Here is a 21,049-nt window from a genome sequence, read left to right on the forward strand (position 1 = left end):
TAGGCCCTGGTAATAAGAGATAAAAACAAAGAACTTGACATCAGCTCCATCTAAGTGGCTTAGAGCTTCTGGTTGAGCTTTTTGCCAAGGCAGAGAAGCACTGAGACTATGGCCTTTTTCTCCCAACTGGATCTGCAGGAAGTCCTCCAATTACTCTCCATAGGACAGTGGATTCCAGTCTATGTAATTTTAGGTGAGTAAATCTCAAGGGCCAGGGAACATATCCAGAAGGAAGGCTGTGGTGCCAGCACCTGCTTGGGTCCCTCCACCCCTCCAGAGATGGCCTGGGGAGGTCCAGAGGCCAGGAGTGAGGCTATAACTGCTCTAATTTAGATATTATCCCAGTCTCAGGAGTTGTCCTCTACAAATTATCTGAAAAGAATATGTTTAAGAATGGGCCAGAGTGGTGATTGCTTGATAGGTTGCTAGAAAGATCTAGAGTGATTTCCAAACTATAAGAATGATGTTGAAGAATTCTGTAAAGTCTGAGGGCTGTGTGAGTGACCTTAGAATTTTCAGGAAAAGCTAGCTGTTGTTCAGCAGACTCTGTGACCAGTGTTGGGCTAATGGGCTCCCAGAAGTCAAGGCTGTGACCAGTGCTGGGCTAATGGGCTCCCAGAAGTCAAGGCTGTGACCAGTGTTGGGCTAATGGGCTCCCAGAAGTCAAGGCTTTCTGTGAAGTCAACTAGAAAGACAAGCTTAGAAACTGGGTGGCGACAACTGATACCATCTTGAATAAGATAGGTAGGAAATAGGGGGTGTACGGCAGACTATATGACTTGTTAGAGTGGAGATTCTTAACCAGAGGATCGTAGACGAAGGATTAAGTCTTTCAATTTTAGTGGAAAATATGGCTTTACTGTCATTCACCTCTAGTTGAAATGTACTTGTTCCTTCAAGGGTGAGTGTAGGCGATGAGCTTAGGTGTGTAGCAACACCTGTGGTTTTGTCAGTAACAGACGTGGAAGAGATTTGTATTTCATTCAAGGAGTTGTTTGTTAAAGGCATCTCAAATTTTTGCTTATACTGATGATGAGATGACTTCAAAATTCCAGTAGTCATGAGAAGTACTGTTAAAGCTGGTTCTTTAATGAGTAGAGCAAGAAACATGTATGCCACTGTATTACATTGTGAGTAACGTGACGGCTGTGGTTTAACATGGGGGCCTGCCTTTGTATGTCGAGAATTTTATTGATGCACTTAAAATATTATTCAAAGAAGAGGTTCGTACACTTCATAAGACTGCCAGAGGGGATCCATAGACCCCAGAAGATGCAGACTTTCTAAGCTTCATTAAAATCCAGCCATGCTGAGTTCATCATCTGTTTAACTTCAGCTGTGTCAAGAAAAGGAATTTAAATCTGGTGAGATTTTTTTTTTCAGCAGGTAAAAGCTCTTACTGAACAAGACTGACTTCAATCCCCATAGCCCACAGTTGAAGACAATAACTGACTCCAAGTTGTCTTCTGACCTCTACACATACAACATGGCACATGTGCCCCACTCATCAGGCATCACCTACATCCACAAATAATAATGATGATAATAGAGAAATGTTTTTTAAATAAAAGAAAGTTAAAGTTGGGCAGGCCTAGTAGTTCATACCTATAATTCCATCACTCAAGAGGCCTAGGGAGAAGGAGTGCTTGAGTTCAAGGCTAGCCTGAGCTACACAGTGACTACTGAGTTCCAGGCCAACCTACTCTATAAAATAAGATCCTTTCTCAACAATAAAGAAGGGAGGGAGGGAGGGAGGGAGGGAGGGAGGGAGGGAGGGAGGGAGGGAGGGGAAAAGGACAAAAAAGTTATTTTTCAATGAAATGTTTGTTTTTATTTCTTCATAGTTTCTGTTTTCCTTTTAACTTCCTCAAAAAGCCCCCTCCAGTAGAAAAATAAGGGGCAGAGGAAGGTCAAACAAGACATGGTGTTGGGTTGACAGCCACCATTTTAAGCTTGGATCCCAGAAAGGGTGAGGAAAGAGAGGGCTAAAAGAGTAGGGAAAGGAGGCAAAAGCCAAGCAGCTGCAGGCACCAACTTCAACCCCAGAACCATGAAAGAAGGAAGAGGGAGAGGTATGTAAGTGGGCACTTTCAGGCATGAGGACTCATTGCTAGGGCACTTGAACACACAGCTATTTTCAGTACAATGGTTTTACTTTGCTCCCAGAAGACGATTTTCCGGCTTTCTTTTTCTTTATTCATTATTTCCCTTTCAAAGGACACTGTCTCCCAGCAGGACTTACTGTAGAGGGTCTATCAGGTGGCGCCATATGTAAGGGATCAAGAAGGAAAGAGGCAGCATCCTCCTCTCCACTAGGAGAGGTAGCCAGTGAGCTACCCTGAAAGAGTTGAAGGAGTGGAGCCAGAATGCTAGGGACACATGATGGCACCATTGTGTCACCAGTGAAGACACATAAAAGATAATTTTTATTTATTTCATCTTCGTTGTTAATGTTTTTTTATAGAGAGAACAAAATTCCATGTTTTAAGCATCAGTTCAGTTGCACACTATATCCTATAGTGTTCTAAGCCGTGTTCAGAATTTTTCATCTTCTTAAACTGAAACTCTGCACCCATCAAACCCTGAATTCCTAAGTTCTACTCCCCCAAGTTCTGGAACCCTCCCTTGTAATTTCTATTCGTATGAACTTTCTTATTCATGTCATAGTCACTTTTGTCACTAGCTTAGTGTTATGGCATAAAATCATGAAAGTTTATTCATCTGGTAGCATGTGTCAGAATTTCCCTCCTTTTAAAATCAAATATCACTTTTATGGATACTCTAATTGTGTATTCATTCGTCTATTAATGAGCCCTTCTCCCTCTTGGCTATTAGAAATAATGCTATTTTAAGCATGAGTGTTTAACAACACCTTTGAAACCCTGATTTCTAATCTTTAGGATATTAAGAAAAAAAAGAGGAATTTATGGGCTGTGTGACAATTGGATTTTGTAACATTTTAAAGAACTGCTGACCTGATTTTCACAGTGGCCACACCATTTTGTGTTTCTCACAACAGTGCACAAGGGTTTGGATTTCTTTGTATCATCACCAATTCTCTTAGCCTCTGATTTTTTTCTACCATGTTAATAGGTGTGAAATGAAACTTCACCATGGCCTTCATTTTCATTTTCTTAATGGCTAATGGTACTGAGCATATCTTCAAGTGTTTCTTGGCCCTCTGTTTTAACTTTTTTTATACTAATTATCATTCCATTTTTATAACATTCTGTTTCTGTTCTTTAGTGATTATGCTAAGAATTTCAAGAATCTTAGGTCTTGCAGATTACTAGAGCAATCATCTAGTAGAGTATAATGGCCACAGAGTTGCCAAATATATTCAATTCTATTCATCAATAGTTAAAGAAAAAATCCATTATAAGACCTTGAGCTGCCTTTGCTGAGCTAATAATAGGCTCTTTGCTATTAACTAACAGAAACAAACTATTCAACCACTGAACACATTCCATGTACCATGGCTTGGCAGAGACACAAGTAATGTGGGCTGTAGTAAGTGAAAGAGCCATGAGGAAGAAATATGAAGGTGCCAGGTAAAGAAAATCTTGTAGCAGGTTGAGGAGGCTGGAAAGGGAGGCAGACTAGAATGATGTGCTCAGGTCACAAGTCCTGGAGCACATCAGAGTGAGGTTATAGTTCACTGTGTGGCTTTGGCCAATTTTAGGAATCTTATGAGGCTTAGTATCCTAATCCCCTTAGCTGTGCCCACAGGAAATGCTCTGCATGGAAGCATCTCCATTCCTTCCTCATCTTTCTCTTTCCTTTATTCCTTCTGCCATGCTCTGAGCCTCCTCGGTGATTCTTTCTGAATGATATCCTGAATCGTAGCCAGTTATCAACTGCTGCTGTATGTTACGTGGAAGAAGTAGAGAAGACAGGAGAAAATGGGACAAAAAGCCAGAGGGATAAGTAGGATGGAGGGAGTAAGAAAAACAGATGAGAAGATGAACTAGGGAAGATGGTAGCTGTGGCGGCCTTCTGAGCCTTGCTCTCTCTGTGTCTCTCCTGGGCTTGGCATGGCCATCTCTCAGAGCTATGGAAAACAGTTCTGACCCTCTAATTTCTAGTCTCTACCCTCTTCAATCTATTCTGCTGCATGCTTCTACAGGGCTTCTCCTCCACCACTACCATTCCCAGTCTGGGAATGAGTCAAACTCAAGGCCTCATGTCCACACTGAACTAGATCCCTACTTCCAGGCCCAGTAAAAAAAAAAAAAAAAAAAAAAACCTAATCCTATCTCTTCTCTGCACAAATATAATGTTTTCCTATGGTTCGCTTGATGATGTAAAAGTTTAGTAACCTTGTCAGCCTTGACCATTTCTACTCTCTGACTTTGACCCTGCATTAACTCATCTCCCTGTATGAAATTTGGTTGTTTTGTTTTGCTTTTTGTTTTTCGAGACAGGGTTTCTCTATGTAAGAGGCCTGGCTGTCCTGGACTCACTTTGTAGACCAGGCTGGCGTTGAACTCACAGAGATCCACCTGCCTCTGCCTCCTGAGGGCTGGGACTAAAGGTGTGTGCCACCATGCCCCGCTTTGAAGTTTGTATTCAATGCAATCCACTCATGGGTTTGCAGAATACCCCTCTGCTTCTGCTTTGCCTAGTTCCTTGACTGGATGATAAATGTTCTTCCTGGACTGTCAATGGACACCTTTTCTTTATGAAAATTACTTGACCCATATCTTCCCTGTAATGCTTTCTACACTGTGTCACTTCAGAAGATCTGGGGCATTTTTCAATAATAAGCAGGATAGCATCTTTTATATCTTTAAAAACCCCACAATGTTCTATTTTAGTTATAGAAGTTGAATTAACTTTCAAACAAGGAGTAGGGAAACCCCCTTTCCCATTATGGTTTTCTGGAGAGCATTGAAGTTGAAAGGCATGGCGTCAGGATCAATATGTTCCAAAAGGTTATGATCTATCTAGGCATGGCATCTCAAGCCTGTAATCCCAGCATTTGGACAGTTGTTGAGCCATGATTTTGAGTTTAGCCTGGGTTACATTGTGAGTTCCAGTCAGGACTGTATAGCAGAACCCTGTCTCAAAACAAAGATATTATTATAAAAAGTAAGTTATTAAGGTATGTAGTATTTAACCAGAACCTATTACCCTTTATTCATTCAATTGCTACATTCAAGGCTTTTACTGGGTGCAGACCCCAGTTTCCCCTTCTAACTAATAAGCTCCACGAAAATAAGAACTGAGTCTTTTGTTTGTCATAGAAGCACATTTGACTTTAAATATATCTCTTCCTAGAGTTCACCTTCCTCAATAGAAACCATTAACTATGTTTTCTTCCTCCTCTAGTCATCTTTTTGGTGTGGATGCTTGCCTTCTTCTAGTTTTTGATACCACAAAAAAGACATAGTATTTGGTGTCAGAGAGTTCAGTTCTGCCACTTACTTGCTACAAGATCCTGTACATGGAAGACTGTCATTTTCTATGTGACCTTGAGCAAGTCGGGCAGTCCCATTCACCATAGAAACAGTGGCTATTTTACAAATGAACAAATTGAGATAATACTCAATCCATGTTAAGTTTTCTTTCATTATAGAAACTGACATCATTTGGAGCTCCATTGTTCCATTTGTCTTTATTTTATGTTGCTATAGCAAATTACCACAATGTGAGCAACTCATGCATAACAGTATTTTGTCTAGGATACTGGAGCCTGGGACACCCAATATAAAGGTGCCATCATCAGGAATGGGCTATTTTGTGTCATTCCCTGGTAGAAATTGGAAGAGTGAGTGAGTATACAAGAAAGAGAGGAGCAAGAGAAAGCAAAACTCATCTTTATAAGGAGCCTGTTCCAGAAATAACGTTAATCTAGCTTAAAGAATTCATCTCTTAGAACCTTTACATTGATCTAGATTCCAACACATGAACTTTCAGGCATACCTTCAGATCACAGCACTGCCTCTTAAGACTATGTAAGCCTTGCCATTTAATGCACAGAGGCATGGCAAGTGCTTCAAACATAGGCACTGAGACCAAACTGAGCATATTCAATGCATCCCTGTAGGTCCACATTCTACAGAATGCCCTAAGCATTCCTACATCCAATTAACTCCATTGGGCTGAAAACTCTCAATTTCCATGGCATCTTTTCCTCCTTTCCTTTCCTTTTGTGTGTGTGTGTGTGTGTGTGTGTGTGTGTGTGTGTGTGTGTGTTTTTAACTTTTAAAAGACTTATCAGTTCATTTTATGTATATGAGTGCTCTATATGCATCTATGCCTGCAGGCAAGAAGTGGGTATCCGATCTCCTTATAGATGGTCGTGAGCCACCATGTGGTTGCTGGGAATTGAACTCAGGACCTTTTGAAGAACAGCCAGTGCTCTTAACTTCTGAGCCATCTCTCCAGCCCTTGTGTTTTATTTTGAGGCAGGAGCTCACTCTAAAGACCAGTTTCCCAAGCGCTGGGATAACAGACATGTATCATCATACTTGACTTCCGTAGCAGCTTGCAAATTGGCTGGAGAAACCATCACCTTGTTCAGATTTCCAGTCCCAGTCATATGAATCGTGGATCCCCTGTCACACAACTCCCTGCCTACAGTTTCTCCTGTTCTCATAGCCACTCCCAAACTCTTCCTGAAATGAATGGGATCCTTACCATTCCTCTGCTTGGTACCTTTTCCTGACTTATGCCCTCTAGCAATAGGGCTCATCTCTGGAGGTTTCTTCCCAGAACCAACTCATTTTATGGTCCCTTCATGTACTTCAGCAGGAAAGACCTTAGACATTCTTGTTTCCAAGACTTTCCTAAAGCTTTTCCTTGCTTGCTTCCTCTACCAACTGAAGTTCATCTCGGGAGGTGAACAAGGCTGAGAGGTTCTGGAAGGAAGGAGCTTTGTTTTCTGTGTGTATCGATATGCGTTAACACAGGGAAAGAAGTACTTGAAATAGCTCTTGTCACATACTAAGTGTCAGACACTTAATAGAGACCCAACAAATGTAATCTTTTTTCTCAAGTCTTGGCGTAAAGATGTGTCTTCTCACAGCGTTCTTTCCTTCAAATGGAAAGTGAGGATAATAAGTTATTACTATAATAAGATAATAAGTTATTACCTCCCAAGGCAGTGAGAAGATAAAATGAGATAATGCTCAGCGGATGTCAAATAGCACTGTTTCATCATCACTGTTCGGCAATCCCCATCTCAGATCATGCTTATTTCCACTTCCAGATTTAATCCCTTCATCTTGCTCTTCCTATACTCGGCAATCTCCTCCTGACTTTTGGCACAGATGTGGGCTCAGTCGATGCTTGTTCAAGTATTTGATTCACTTCTACTCTAACTAGTAGTATTTATCATTGATTTCGTTCCAATAAAGAATCTAAAGAAGCACAGAAAATCCTTTTGGATAATCCAGCTATACTCTTGGATTTCTGAAAGCATTGAGCCAATCGCCAACACTCAGACTTTGGCCATAGCTCTGAAACTAAATTTTCCACTCAGAAGGCTTTGCAGCTAAAACTGCAAACAGCTGGTCTCCACAGCCTGACATGCACAAGAAACCCATAGAAGACTTTTCCTTGTTGAGAATAAGGTTGCTGGTGTTTTCTCATTCTGTTAACTTTCACCTACTACTTGCAGAATTTGGAAATCCAGTTGATAGAGTACAGCTCTATGTAGCAATAGTTTATCATAAGCCATCACTTCATGTTTGGCAATAGCTGTCTAATGGAATGAGAGCCAGATAGACATAGTACTAATTACACAAGAAAATATGATAAAACAGTAACAAAGGCACAAGTATTGTGTCGCAAATGTACAGAATAAAGAAACTTAATCCTTCCTGGGGAATTATCAAAGATATCATCTAGGAAGTCTCTTTTAACGTAAGCCTTGAAGGATGAAAGACATTTGGTAGGCAGAAAGTTGGGGAAAGGTAATCAAAACAAAAGAACAGAATGGCTGACTGCATATAAACATGGAATGATATGATAAGTTGCAGGCTGAGTGAGAAATGGATCGAGGTGGTTGGGTACCTGCTTCCTCTGCTTTAGCTTTCGGGTTCTCTCCACAGCTCTGGATACCATCATCTACACTACTTAACATAATCCTTTTATTAAGTGGACAATTTCTGTAGTCTAAATAATTTGCTTTAAGTGAAATCTTTATAACACTACCCTGAAATCATTTTGAGTCATTATGTGTTCAAAACACCATTCCATGCATACGCCACCTCATATCATCTGGTGCCCCTACAAGTGGCGAGAGGCCTACACTTTGAAAAACACTAAGAAACGGCCTTGGAGGTGTGTAGGTGGATATTATGAGACAGTGCTAGGAAATACTTGGGTCTAGTCAGGAGAGAGCTGGGTAAATCTGTTGAGGCTTAATTTGCTGGGAAAGTACTGATGGTTTTTGTAAAAGGCAAGTGTGGAAAAGTACAATTCAAAATGTTGAGGAACGGCTTCAGAAATGACTGGCAGGGAGACAGCAACAGCTGAAGACAGTCAAAAAGCCACAGTGGAAGAAATCAGCTCGTAGATCAGAACGGTAGCAATGGAGACGGAAGCTGGAAGATGAGTGGAAAGGTTTATTTAGGGAGATGTGACCTTTCAAAGGTAGCCTCAAATGATTGAACTTATGCCGTTTATCCTGAGGTCTGAAAAATGATTAGGAGCTAGCTGGGCAAACAGCTGAGGAAACAGCCTGCCAGGGAAAGAAAGCAACATTTGCAGAAACCCAGAAGTTCAATATCAGACTAAGCTGAAGGGTCTAAAACAGAGTGCAATAAACAAGCCAGGGACTAGATCACAAAGAGCCCTTTAGACAAAACTTAGGAGCCTGGACTCTCTTCCTAATGGCCACTTCCCTAACACATACATATACTCTGACTCGCCAGTGCTGCAATTACAAGCATACACCACGATGCCCAGGTCATAAATTCATTTTGTTTTCTATATTTATAAAGACGTGAGCGAGTGCCAATAATTACTCAAAAAGCCACAGGCATGCCTTTTGGGCACATGTTCCTGTTACGCGCTGCTCAGTGACAGAACCAGATTTAACTACATTGTACTGGTTTCACCCACATCCAAATGAGAGCAAGAAGTTGATTACAAAGACACTCGTACTCACCTAAAGAGATCATGATGGCTTTGACCAGATGGTAGCCTGAAAGTGGGGAACAGAATCATTTGAATGATATTAAAACTGGTAGAAATCAGGAACCAACGCAAGGGAAGGCATGATTTATTTTTCTGAGGCAGGGTTTCTCTGTGCAGCCCTGGCTGTGCTAGAAATGGCTTTTTGAGAGAGGGTTTCTCTGTGTAGCCCTGGCTCTCCTGAAACTCACTCTGTAGATCAGACTGGCCTTGAACTCACAGAGATCCATCTGCCTCTTTCTCCCAAGTGCTGAGACTAAAGGCATGTGCCGCCACCATCGGCTTAACATTTCTTAGACTCTTCTCAAAAAGCTACAAGAGAAGAAGATGTCCAACTGATTTTACAAAGTCATCATCACTCTGATAGCTGACTCAGGCAAGAATACTACAAGGAAAGTAAAAGCCCATATCCCAGATGACCATGGAAACAAGCAAAGCCAACAGCACATAAAAAATATTCACCATGATCAAGTGAAGTTTATCCCTGGGATGTGAATATGTACAATTTCAGCATGTTAGAGTCAGTAAACGCTAGCCTCAACATTAACTCAAAGAAGAATAAAAATCACATGGCTGTCACAATAAATACAGAAACCAGACTTTGACAAAATTCAATACTTATTAAAGGTAAAATTTCTCACCAAATTAGATATAGAAGGAACATATCTCAGCATCCAGAAGGCCACATATAAAAAGCCCACAGCTACACTCATACTCGATGAACAATAAGATGATTATTTTTCTACTCATCATTTCTATTCAATAGAGTACTAGAATTCTTAGCTATGGCTAAGAAAGGAAAAGAAAAAAAAAATTTTTAAACCTCTAAATTGAAAAGAAAGTGGAATTATCTATTAGTAGATGACATGATCTTGTCTACAGAAAATTCTAACCTTTCCATCAAAATATGGTTGGAAATAAGAGATATTGTGAAGCCTTGCAAGAGGCTTTCCATACCATAGCAGTAGCCCAGGCAGGGCCTGCTTCCCTGTCTGCCCCAAACCAGAGAGGTTGTTAACCCAGAACTCATATGTGCCCTCATACTACTAACAGGGTTGACCTACCTGCACCTGGATTCTATGCAGCATATTTGGGTGCTGCAGGACAGCTGCTGCTGGCTCACACCATGGTTGCAGGGTAGCAACTGCTGCTTGGACATGACTTTCTTGATGTGAAGAACATGCAAGTCAGGGCCTACGGCTCCAGATTTGGCTGAGGTGGGGAAACTAGCAGTGGTCATGCCCATCAGAGGCTACCAAAAGTTCCATATCAAAAGAAATTTGATTGATACCACCATAGTATTACAGAGTGAGAAGATGGAAAAATCTTGCCTCTGCCTGTTTTGTGCAGACTTTGTTTTGGTTGTGTGTTGGAATGAGCTGAAAGGTAGCTGTAAATCACATCTTTTATTTAATTAATTTATTCAGATTACTACTCAATTGTTTTCCCCTCACTTGTATCTTCCCGTTCCTCCCTCCTTCCCCCTTTCACCCTATTCCCCTCCACTAGGTCTAAGACCGAGGGGAACCTCCTTGCTCACCATATGGTCACTGCCTGTCAAGTTTCACCCTGGTAGCCTGCTTATCTTTTCTCTTGAGTGCCACCAGGTTTCCCCACCAAGGGGAACTGGTCAAATATGGAGCACCAGAGTTCATGTAAGAGTCAGTCCCCACTCTCCACACAACTGTGGAGAATGTCCTGCCCATTGGCTAGATCTGAGTAGGGGTTCAATGTTTACTGTACGTATTTTCCTTGACCGGTGCAGTAGGTTGAGCAGACACCCCTGGGCCCAGATCTGCCCATCATAGGGTTTTCTTATAGGTTTCTAGGACTCTCTGGATTCTTCTATTTCCCCATTCTCCCATACCTCTCTCACCTAGAGTCCCAATAGGAAGTCCCACATCTATCCCAATCTCCTAGTAAGTGAAGCCTTTCAGGGGACATCCATTTTGGGCTAGTGTCCAATTATAAGTGAGTATATACTATGTGAGTCTTTCTGCTTCTGGGTTAACTCACTCAGTATGATCATTTCTAGTTCCATCCATTTGTCTGAAAATTTTGGGATTTCCTTGTTTTTTGTTTGTTTGTTTTTGTTGTTTTGTTTTGTTTTGTTTTGTTGAGACAGGGTTTCTCTGTGTAGCCTTGGCTGTCTTGGACTCACTTTGTAGACCAGGCTAGCCTCAAACTCACAGCGATCCGCCTGCTGGGATTAAAGGCTTGCACCACCATGCCTGGTTGATTTCCTTGTTTTTAATAGCCGGAGGGGGTGCTCAGCTCTTAGCAGGAGATGAGCCATCATTAGAAGGTTCAGACTATCAGCCTGGGGGCATAGCTCAGTGGTAGATGCCAGCATATGTGAGGCCCCAGTTTCAATCCCTGCTAAAGATGAGGGGAACAGAATTCAGATTTTTAGAAAAGTTCGGTTGGTTTGATCGTTTGCTTGTTTATTGAGATAGGGTCCATCTCTACAGCCCTGGCTGTCCTGGAACTCACTCTATAGACCAGACTAGCCTCCAACTCCCTGAAATCCTCCTGCCTCTCCCTCTCAAGTTCTGAAATTGAAGATGAATGACACCATGCCCAGCTATAAAAGCTTTTGTCTACTAAAATATAAACATGGAAGAAATCAAGAAGGTAGGACATTTTACAGAATAGTGATATACAATCACCATCTTTTTAAATTAATTTTATGACATTTTAACTTAGGTGTGTGTGTGTGTGTGTGCGTGTGTGTAGATAAGCATGTGCCACAGTGTACATGTGGGAAAAACAACTTGGAATGGGTCATAGATCTAACGTGAAACAGAAAGTTACCAATTTTCATTCGAAAACATGGGAGACCTGGGTCTGATGGTGCAGGAATACAATCCCATCCATTCTGGAGGCTGAGGCAGAAGGATCACAAGTTCAAACCTTGCTTAGGCTACGGGATGAGTTCTAGGCTAGCCTGGGCAACTTAAAGAAGTTTCATTTTAAAATTGAAACAAACAGAGCTGGAGTGTGCCCCAATGGTAGAGAACTCCTGAAAGTTGTCCTCATGTGTATCTTTTAAAGAAAATTTTAAGAAATATATTTTAATGTATATGTAATTTTTAAGAAATGTATATATCTAATTTTTAAGAAGTACTGTAAACAGAATCTGTAAAGGGAAAAATGTCTGGTAAATTACACTTCACAAAAATAAAAAGGTTTTATGTTAGGAAATCCCTTGTCAATAAGAAAGCACTGACTGAAAGGAAATACTTGTAAAATCAACCATAGACAAGGTACTTGTGTGTAAAATGTTTTAAAATGCCCAGAAATCCATAATAAGAAAATACACAAACCAATTGGAAGTGAACAAAAGAGTGGACAAACTGGCAAGTCCTTGTAATCTTGTGCTTTGGTGATGGAGACAGGAAAATATAAAATTTAGAGTTATCCTTGGATACATAGCCAGTTTGAGAGTGGTCTGGGCTTCATGAGACCCTGTCTCTATGACAACAATGAAAGAAAGGGAAATGGACAAAAGATTTGGACAGACACTTGATTCCAGATAATACACAGTGGCCAAGTATGGTGGTACATGCCTGTAAGGCTAGCTACCCAGGAGGCTGAGGTGGAAGGATCAAGAATTACCTAGGCTTCAGGACACATTCTAGACCAGCCTGAGTAACTTAGCAAGAAGTGCCTAGAAAATAATAAATAAATAAGTAAATACATACATACATAAATACTAAGGGTCTTGGATATAGCTCAGGGGTAGGATGCTTGCCTAGCATTTCCAGGATCCTAGGTTCAATCCCACCAGCACAAAAAAGTACACAGAAGGCAAATGAATGAACAGATAGAAAGCTGGTGAGTATCATAGCCTACTAGGAAACAAAAATTAGGATGAGGATGAGCAACCACAGCATATCTATTTCAGTGGCTTGGCCACCCTCAGTGTGTGGACTGAATTAGGAGAATACATATTTAAGAGCCTTCCTTGAAAATCTCCTCCAAAAATGCCTCATTGGAACGCAAGCAAAAGATGCCGGAACCATGGGCGCTCTCCTGCTTTCTCACTCTCTAGCTTTCACTCTCTTGCCCCTTGAGATAGAGTCTCTCTCTCTCTCTCTCTCTCTCTCTCTCTCTCTCTCTCTCTCTCTCTCTCTCTCTCTCTCTCTCTCTCTCTCTCTCTCTCTCTCTCCTCTCTCTCTCTCTCTCTCTCTGTTTTCCGAGACAGGGTTTCTCTGTGTAGCCTTGCCTGTCCTGGACTCACTTTGTAGACCAGGCTGGCCTCGAACTCACAGCGATCTGCCTGCCTCTGCCTCCCAAGTGCTGGGATCAAAGGTGTATGCCACCACGCCCAGCAAGATAGAGTCTCATGTAGCCCAGGCTGATCTTAAATTTATGATGTATCCAAAGATGTCCTGAAACTCCTGATTCTCCTACTTCTACCTCCCAGTTGCTAACATCCCTGGTGCGCCCCACCACACCAGCCCTGCTACTTCTTTACATCCCATCTTGTGGTCAGAAAACAGTGTTGACATACAGGTATGGTCTGCCAGCGTCTATAAGAAGACTGGAGACTGGAAAAAGCTACAGAATAACTATCAGAAGAGGTGTGCGGCATCCTGGTATTTGTAGCCTAAACAGCAACGTAAAATAGTGAACTTCACAAAGCTGTAGAGGAAGTTTAGAGTCTATATCAACAGGATTGGCATGATCTGGGGATCACCCTACTCGCTGTGAGACTAACAGCAGATTGCTGCAGGAGTCAGAGACACTTAGAAAATCTGCACCAGGTGATATTCAAAGACCTGGGGAAAGGTTGTTCCCAGGGCCACAGCAGCACTTGCTGATGGAAACACTGGAAAAAATAAAAACTCTCTCCCCTTCATACTGGGTGCTCAGCACTGGATTGAGTAGCCCCAAAATGCCATCTCAAAAAGACCTTTGCTGGGTCGGTGTCTGTTTTTGCTTGTTTGATTGAATGATTTATTGATTGATTGATTGATCAATTGATTGACTGATTTTTTTTTTTCAAGACAGAGTCTCACTATGTTGCTCTGGCTGTCCTGGACTCACTTTGTAGACCAGACTGGTCTCGAATTCACAGACATCCACCTGTCTCTGCCTCCCAAGTGCTGGGATTAAAGGTGTGTGTCACTAAGCCTAACCTGTGTTGATGTTTTGACAACATAAAAGCCTCTGTGTGCTGCACTCTGGAGGTGCTCAGAGCAAGTGTCCGAAGACTACATGCTGATTAAAAATGGAACCCATTACTGAGGATATATCTCAGTCTAGCATGAACAAGCCCTGGATTCCATCACAGGAGAAATGAATTCGTAAATAATTTCCCACTGCTGTAAGACATAACATGCTTCCATCTGGTAGCCTGCCATGTCTCTTTGCTAGCAGAGTCACATTTTTCCCATTCTGAACATTTTGCAACCCTTTGAAGGGACAAAATAAGACACAGTGAAGCAGTTTCTAATTTACATTTTCTTCTCAACCTCAGTGTGGACACTGCAGATATGCTCCTACCCTCAGAATATATGGGTTTATCAGGCCAACAAAGTAAGGAAAACCAACCATCTATAAGGACTTTCTGAACCACCAGACTGAGGATAATACACCACCAGCCCAGTGTGCTTCTCTTTCCCTTTTGCCAAGTTGTTCTTTGCCCTTTGACCCTGGATGAAGGCCTGCTCTGAGAACTTTGTGGTTCTGCAGTTTCCTTGAGCAAGATCTCAGACTTCAGGAGGACCCAGACAGAAGCCTGAGCCAGAGTAAGAGCTAGGCAATGGCTGAGGGGAAAAGAAAAGAAGGTCCCCATATAAGCCTTGCCTGCTTCCTTAGTGTAGAGGTGGGATGAAGTTGTGAGAGGTGTATCAAGCCTGGAGAGTAACTGAAGGGCATGTGTGGGTTGTGTCTCCTCAGGATGTATTCCCATCTTGGGTATACCCTATTCCCTGATGTTCAGTAGCCTATGGCCCTTGTCTGTGCTCTGCTTAGCCTGGCTTGCCTATGATTGGAAAACCCACAGTCAAGGTAAGAGATGTGAGCTGAATTGTGAGTCCATCTGTGCTAAGGGTAGAGTCATGGGAACACAGAAGAGGGAGGCGGGTGAAGAGATGAGAAGAGGGGAACAGAGGTCTCTGACTGGCTGCCCATGAAGCCTTAAGAGACTGAAATCTTTGAGTAGGTACCTCCATCCTCAGCCTGTCTCCCTGTCACCTTTCTGGTTCTGTTTGGCTATTGGACTTGACATCTGAGATGTAAGAGGGAGGCAGCTTCTAAAGCTTGAGGCGCATTAGGCCAAACTTTCTCCTCTGGGAGAGGTATAAGGGCTGGCAATGGCCCACTAGCCCTTCTTTTTTTTCCTCTATCCACAGATGGTAGGCGTTCAGCTTGGATACGAAACTGGACCCTCTGGAAGTATTTCCAAAGCTACTTCCCAATAAAGGTAACACCTTTCCTCTGCATGCCCATCTTTCTTCTGGATGCCCTTATTTTTTTAACTCCCGCTGTCTACTGAGATCCATGTTTTCAAGGGCTCTGATGGGCAACAATGAAGGTGAATATCTAAAAGAATAATGTAAACAGAAACCCAAAATAGATGTGCAAGTGGGGAGACAGATGAACAATACCTTTTCTACAGTGGCAAACCCAGGCCAGCATCTCCTAGCACCATGATCCCTTGGACTCTCTATGACAATAACATCTTAATGAGCATGGATATGGAAGCTATGTGTTGGGCTCTAAGTTTTCACATCTTTTCTTCCTTTTTCCTGATCAGTCTCCTTCATTCTTCCTCTAACAGCTGGTGAAGACCCATGAGCTTTCTCCCAATCACAATTACATCATTGCCAACCATCCCCATGGCATTTTTTCTTTTGGTGCCCTCATCAACTTTGCTACTGAGGCCACTGGCTTTTCCAGGATTTTCCCCTCTATAACTCCCTCCTTAGCAACCTTGGAAAGGATCTTCTGGATCCCAATTGTGCGAGAATATGTGATGTCACTGGGTGAGTACAATAAACCATCCTGTTCAGAAATTCAACTCAAGATGCCCACCCCAATAAGCCCTAATAGTCATTCTGTGATAGAAAACTTGATTTATTTTTCTAAAGCATTCAACCAGTGTCAGGAGTATGTGCCCACTTATCAGATTCTGCACAAGTTGTGAGAGGCATTTTGATTGGTCAGCAGGGGAAGTTACAGGTATTCGTGAGTTGCCAGGATTCCTTACAAAGGGTGATCAGAAGGCTAAGTGCAAAATCAAGCTGAAATGGAAAGCTGAGAGTAAAAGCCATATATTAAACATGAATGCAGGGGAAATCATATCAAGTTTTTCTCTGGGATGCCAATTGGCTTCCTTCAGCTGGAGATATACATACACACATACATACATACATACATACATACATACATACATATATACATATTCTCTAATTTCCAAGGCTCCTTAAAGACAGTGTAAAGTCTCTCATACCAGTTAGTACATACAGTATTGGTCAATGCCTTGCATCTCCTGGGAACCCCTTCATCCTTGCTTAAGATGTCAAAAGATAAAAGATAATCATCTATCAGAATTCAGGACAGCTTCCCAGTGACAGGCTTCAGACCTGGGCATTGTGACAGATTTCCTTCTCTCAGGATGAATATTCATCCTTCTGGACATCAGAAAACAGGAAGGAAAACTAAAAGGCGAGATGCATTTATCTTGAAGGAAATACCAAAATGCTTTTCAGCTCTCCTCTTTGGTTGGTATGGACATGTAGCAAGGGCTTCTCTCGATGGCTAAACCTTGGATGCAAATTCTGCCATCCCAGTAGATAATAGAAGATGAATTCAAGGCAAAAATGGGATTCCAAAGTGATAAGCATCAGTGGCTTTTGTTGAACAACAGGATGCCATTTACACTCCATTGTTCAGCTACATTTCAATTTTGCTTGATCTGCCTGCTCACCCAAAATCCTAGTCAATGGATTCTTTTGACAGCTTGCTCTTATGGAGGAAGCACACTAATGGTGACTAGCCTGTTCACCCCCAGAGGAAATGCCCCTGGAGGTTTCCCAGAATGTTCAGCCTGGTTAGTCTGAGGGTAGAAATGGAAAGGGTGAAGCTAAAGACTGTTTATCGGGAGAACAGGAAGCAGATAGGGAAAAATCAGTACAGCCCTGACTGTAGAAGCCTGGAGTCCTACCAAGGCAAGCAAACAGCTGCCACTAAAGATACCTTCTCAGGTTCAGGTTAACTCAAGACATGAGACCAAAGACAGACAGTAGTAACTGCCTCCAGCAGGAAGAGCTTTGGGGAAGTCTTTTCCCATACTCAGGAACCAAGTTCCTTGTATCCACCACTTGACTCTTTGGCTTTACAGGTATATGTCCAGTGAGTGAATTTTCCCTGAATTATAAGCTGACCCAGAAAGGCTCAGGCAACGCTGTGGTCATTGTGGTGGGCGGAGCTGCTGAAGCCATCTTGAGCCTCCCAGGAGTTCCTGTGCTCTACCTCAAAAATCATAAAGGTTTTGTGAAGCTAGCACTGAAGACGGGGTGGGTTTCTAGATTTGGCGACTCTCTTATCATAGTGCCTTGGGCCTCCAAAGCTCTAACCACAATGGCACTCTCTCTGGGAAACCTTCTACATATCCCCTCTTTACTCTGATTACTTCCTTTAACCCTTCACATTATGTCTTGGGAATGTTTGGACCGCTAGACATTTTGATGGGCAATTTTAGATCTTGAAGTTGAGGAAAGAAAAGCAGAAGAAGGTCCACCAGTCAGGGGCTCTGGGCACAATTGGCTTTGTTATGTATTTATTCCTTCACTGGGAGGCCCTAAGAACCACCAAAGGGCAATGAAGGCACTGGCTGGGTGGTCCAGAAATAGGTGCTCAGGTGATGCCCCCAGAGTGTTTTCAGCAACTATGAAATACTATGTGTCAGGCTTAGTACAGGACACTGGAATACAGGACTAAATAATACCCAGTGCTTGTAGACTCACAGTCTAACGTAGATAACAAATCTATGCGCGTATCATAACAAAATACATGTAGAATCCAGCTATTTACCATCTCAATTACCATCCCCATGATGTAAACACCCAGCTTCTCTCTCTACTGGATCATTACAAGCCTCGGGACTTCTCCTTTTGTCCCTGCTTCCCCCACCTCCAAGATTCTATTCCCAGTTGTAGCTAGAAAGATCCTGGTAACCATGAGTCAACTTGTAGCATGTCTCCAAATGCTTCAATGACTCCCATGGTACACAGAGAAAAAGATCTTGAGTAATATGGTCTTCTCCCACCTCCCTGACTTCAGTCCTCACTAATCTTCCCTATTGCTACTCCTTTACTGCTAGTAACCACCACAAGTATGGAAAATTTCCCCATCCTTTGTCCTCACAAATATGTCCACATGACCTAAAACAGTGCTGCCACATAAAAAGAGCTCAATGGAAATTTGTTGGGTAAATGAAGTATGATAAAGGAGAAAAATGCAAAAATGCTATGGGAGCACCAAGTTATGGAAAGACTGTGGTCCAAACCAGAGGTTTCACTGGCGGGTGACATCTGAACTGTGTGAAAGTTTAAATATGAGTAGGAGTTGCCAATCAGACAAAAATGGGAAAAGAGCCAGGCATTGTGGCACATGCCTGCAATCTCCCCTACTGCAGAGCCTGAAGAAGGAAGACCGGCCTGGACAAGTTGGCTAGATCAGCTAAAAACGTGTAAAGGTCTGGGGTTCATCTTAGTGATAAAGTGCTTACCTGGCATGGGCAAGACTGTGTTGAATCCCCAGCACCTCAAAAACAATACAGTAAATAAACAAGCAAAAACGAAAACTCACACAGTCAATGGGAGATAGGATACGTGCAGCACCACACCAGACCAGACCTTAGGGATTCCAAGAGAAACGTCAGAATTTTCCCTTTTGATTGGCCGGACAGGTAAAGAGATGACTATAAAGCAGGGAATGGAGGTGGGAAATCAAGACGAGGGAAGAATTAGCTGAGTGATCACAAACCCACCGTGGGAAATGGGTGTGATCAAAGATATCTTTAAGGAGTTGCAGTTAAAACAGAGTACTGAGAGGCAACGTGGAATTTGCCTCATAGAGAGAAGACAGAGAGAACCGAACATTTGGGCAGAGATGAGAAAGGGCTTGGCACATTTTAGTATGGCTAAGTAGCGGGGAAGCTGGCCCCACAGGAAGGGCTGGGACACTGAGCTCATGCTAAGCAGTGAGGGCTGCGGTGAGGAGCTCTGGGAGGGCTTTGAAGAGAGTAGTGGCATGTGCGCTTGCGCAGTTGGTGGGGCTCGCGCTGGATGCTGAATCAAACTACTGTTCTGAGCTTCCTTCTTCCTGGCATGCACGAAGGTGCTGCAGTCTCACTTAAGTTCCATTGGAGGAAGTGGTGCGGCAGGAATGAGACATGAAGCTTGTCCTGTTGTTGGGAGGTTGGGGACATTTCCCACCTCAGAGAGGGTGTTGCTGGGGGAAGAGTTTGTTCAATGAGGAGCTCATATTGCTGTCCTTCTTCTTCTTTTTTTTTTTTTTTTTTGCAGAGCATATCTTGTCCCTTCTTACTCCTTTGGTGAGAATGAGGTTTACAACCAAACGATCTTTCCTGAAGGAACATGGCAAAGATTCTTCCAAAAACACTTCCAGAAAGCTGGCAAAAAAATCCTAGGCCTAAATTTATGTACCTTCCACGGCAGAGGTTTCATTCCTGGATCCTGGGGCTTTTTGCCTTTCAAACAACCCATTACCACTGTTGGTGAGCTTTCTACGTTTTCTAGGCCACTCAAGTTCTTGGTCTCCAGCCCGAAGTCATCCATCAATCCCCAGGCAATCTGGCTCCCAGCCAGGGTACACTAAGGGAATATTGTAAAAGGTGCAGCTGAAAGCAGGGGGTGGAAAGGACAACCAAACAGATAACACTTGGGACCATTCGTGGGTGTGACAGAGCGGACCTGTTGCCATAGAAACATCATTTAAATGTGTTCATTCAGCTGTTTCCTGTGCTTCCTTTTATTCTCTGGAGCATTGGTGGGACTTAAGTGAGCAGAGAATGAGAGCCAGGATATACCTGGAGCAAGGGGAAAAAATAAAGGGGGTGGAATAGCCCCAAATGCTGTTGGAATGTGCCCCCTACTAATGTGTGGGCAGTGATTTGGGGATAGGGACTCTGACTATTGTCTCTGCTCTTTCTCCATAGTTGGAGAACCCCTGCCAGTCCCCAAGATCAATGATCCAGATGAGGAGACGGTGGCAAAGTACTGTGAACTATACACCAGCGCCATCCGCAGGCTGTTTGACCAATACAAAGTTGAATATGGCTTCCCAGAGACCCAGGAGCTGAAAATTATCTAACACAAGTCAACATCACTGTAACCAAAGCTCAAATACATAAGAAATCCAGGTGAAGCCACAGAGAAGGAAGAATTTTGGGGAAGACATAGAATTTTAAAGGTGTAAAGAGATGCCAGCTAAGCCAGAAGTTCTTAAGGAGTTAGAAATATAGCAACTGAATCCCCACCTAAGTAGCCAAGACAATTTTGGGTAAAGGGGAGACAGGAAAGGACTAGTGAGGACTGAATAGCAGAAGGGGGTGGCTCTGCCACACCGTGTTATTTTATGACAATAAACCAAGTCACTCCCATCAAATCCCTAATGAAAGTTATGAGCCCCTTTCCCCCACAAACCTTAGTGACACTGTTAGTGTTAGTAGGCTTAAGCTTAGAAGCCTTTACTTAGAAGAGGACTAGTTTGTATACTCCAAAGCCAGGGCCTCACCTTACAATTTAAGGATTGGGTAAATTGGGATCCTGAACTGTGGCTTCCTAATTCAAGCAGACAAGACTCCTTCAATTACACTGGTAGTCACATTATTTCACCTGCAAAAATAAAGCTCTGGAACAAACCAGTG

General features: G+C 42.6%; 1 protein-coding gene across 1 annotated transcript; it reads left to right on the plus strand.

Annotated features, from left to right (window-relative positions):
• The first annotated feature begins 33 nt into the window (after window positions 1–33).
• Window positions 34–20,568, plus strand: Dgat2l6 (diacylglycerol O-acyltransferase 2 like 6). The gene is made up of 7 exons (XM_051141585.1): window positions 34–193; window positions 15,052–15,162; window positions 15,507–15,577; window positions 15,935–16,139; window positions 17,498–17,672; window positions 19,686–19,897; window positions 20,339–20,568. Exons 1-7 carry the CDS (start codon window positions 109–111, stop codon window positions 20,491–20,493), a joined length of 1,014 nt encoding a protein of 337 aa, XP_050997542.1. The 5' UTR covers window positions 34–108; the 3' UTR covers window positions 20,494–20,568.
• The last annotated feature ends 481 nt before the right edge of the window (window positions 20,569–21,049 follow it).

Source organism: Acomys russatus, chromosome X (assembly GCF_903995435.1).
Source record: "Acomys russatus chromosome X, mAcoRus1.1, whole genome shotgun sequence".
Taxonomy (NCBI): Eukaryota; Metazoa; Chordata; class Mammalia; order Rodentia; family Muridae; genus Acomys; species Acomys russatus.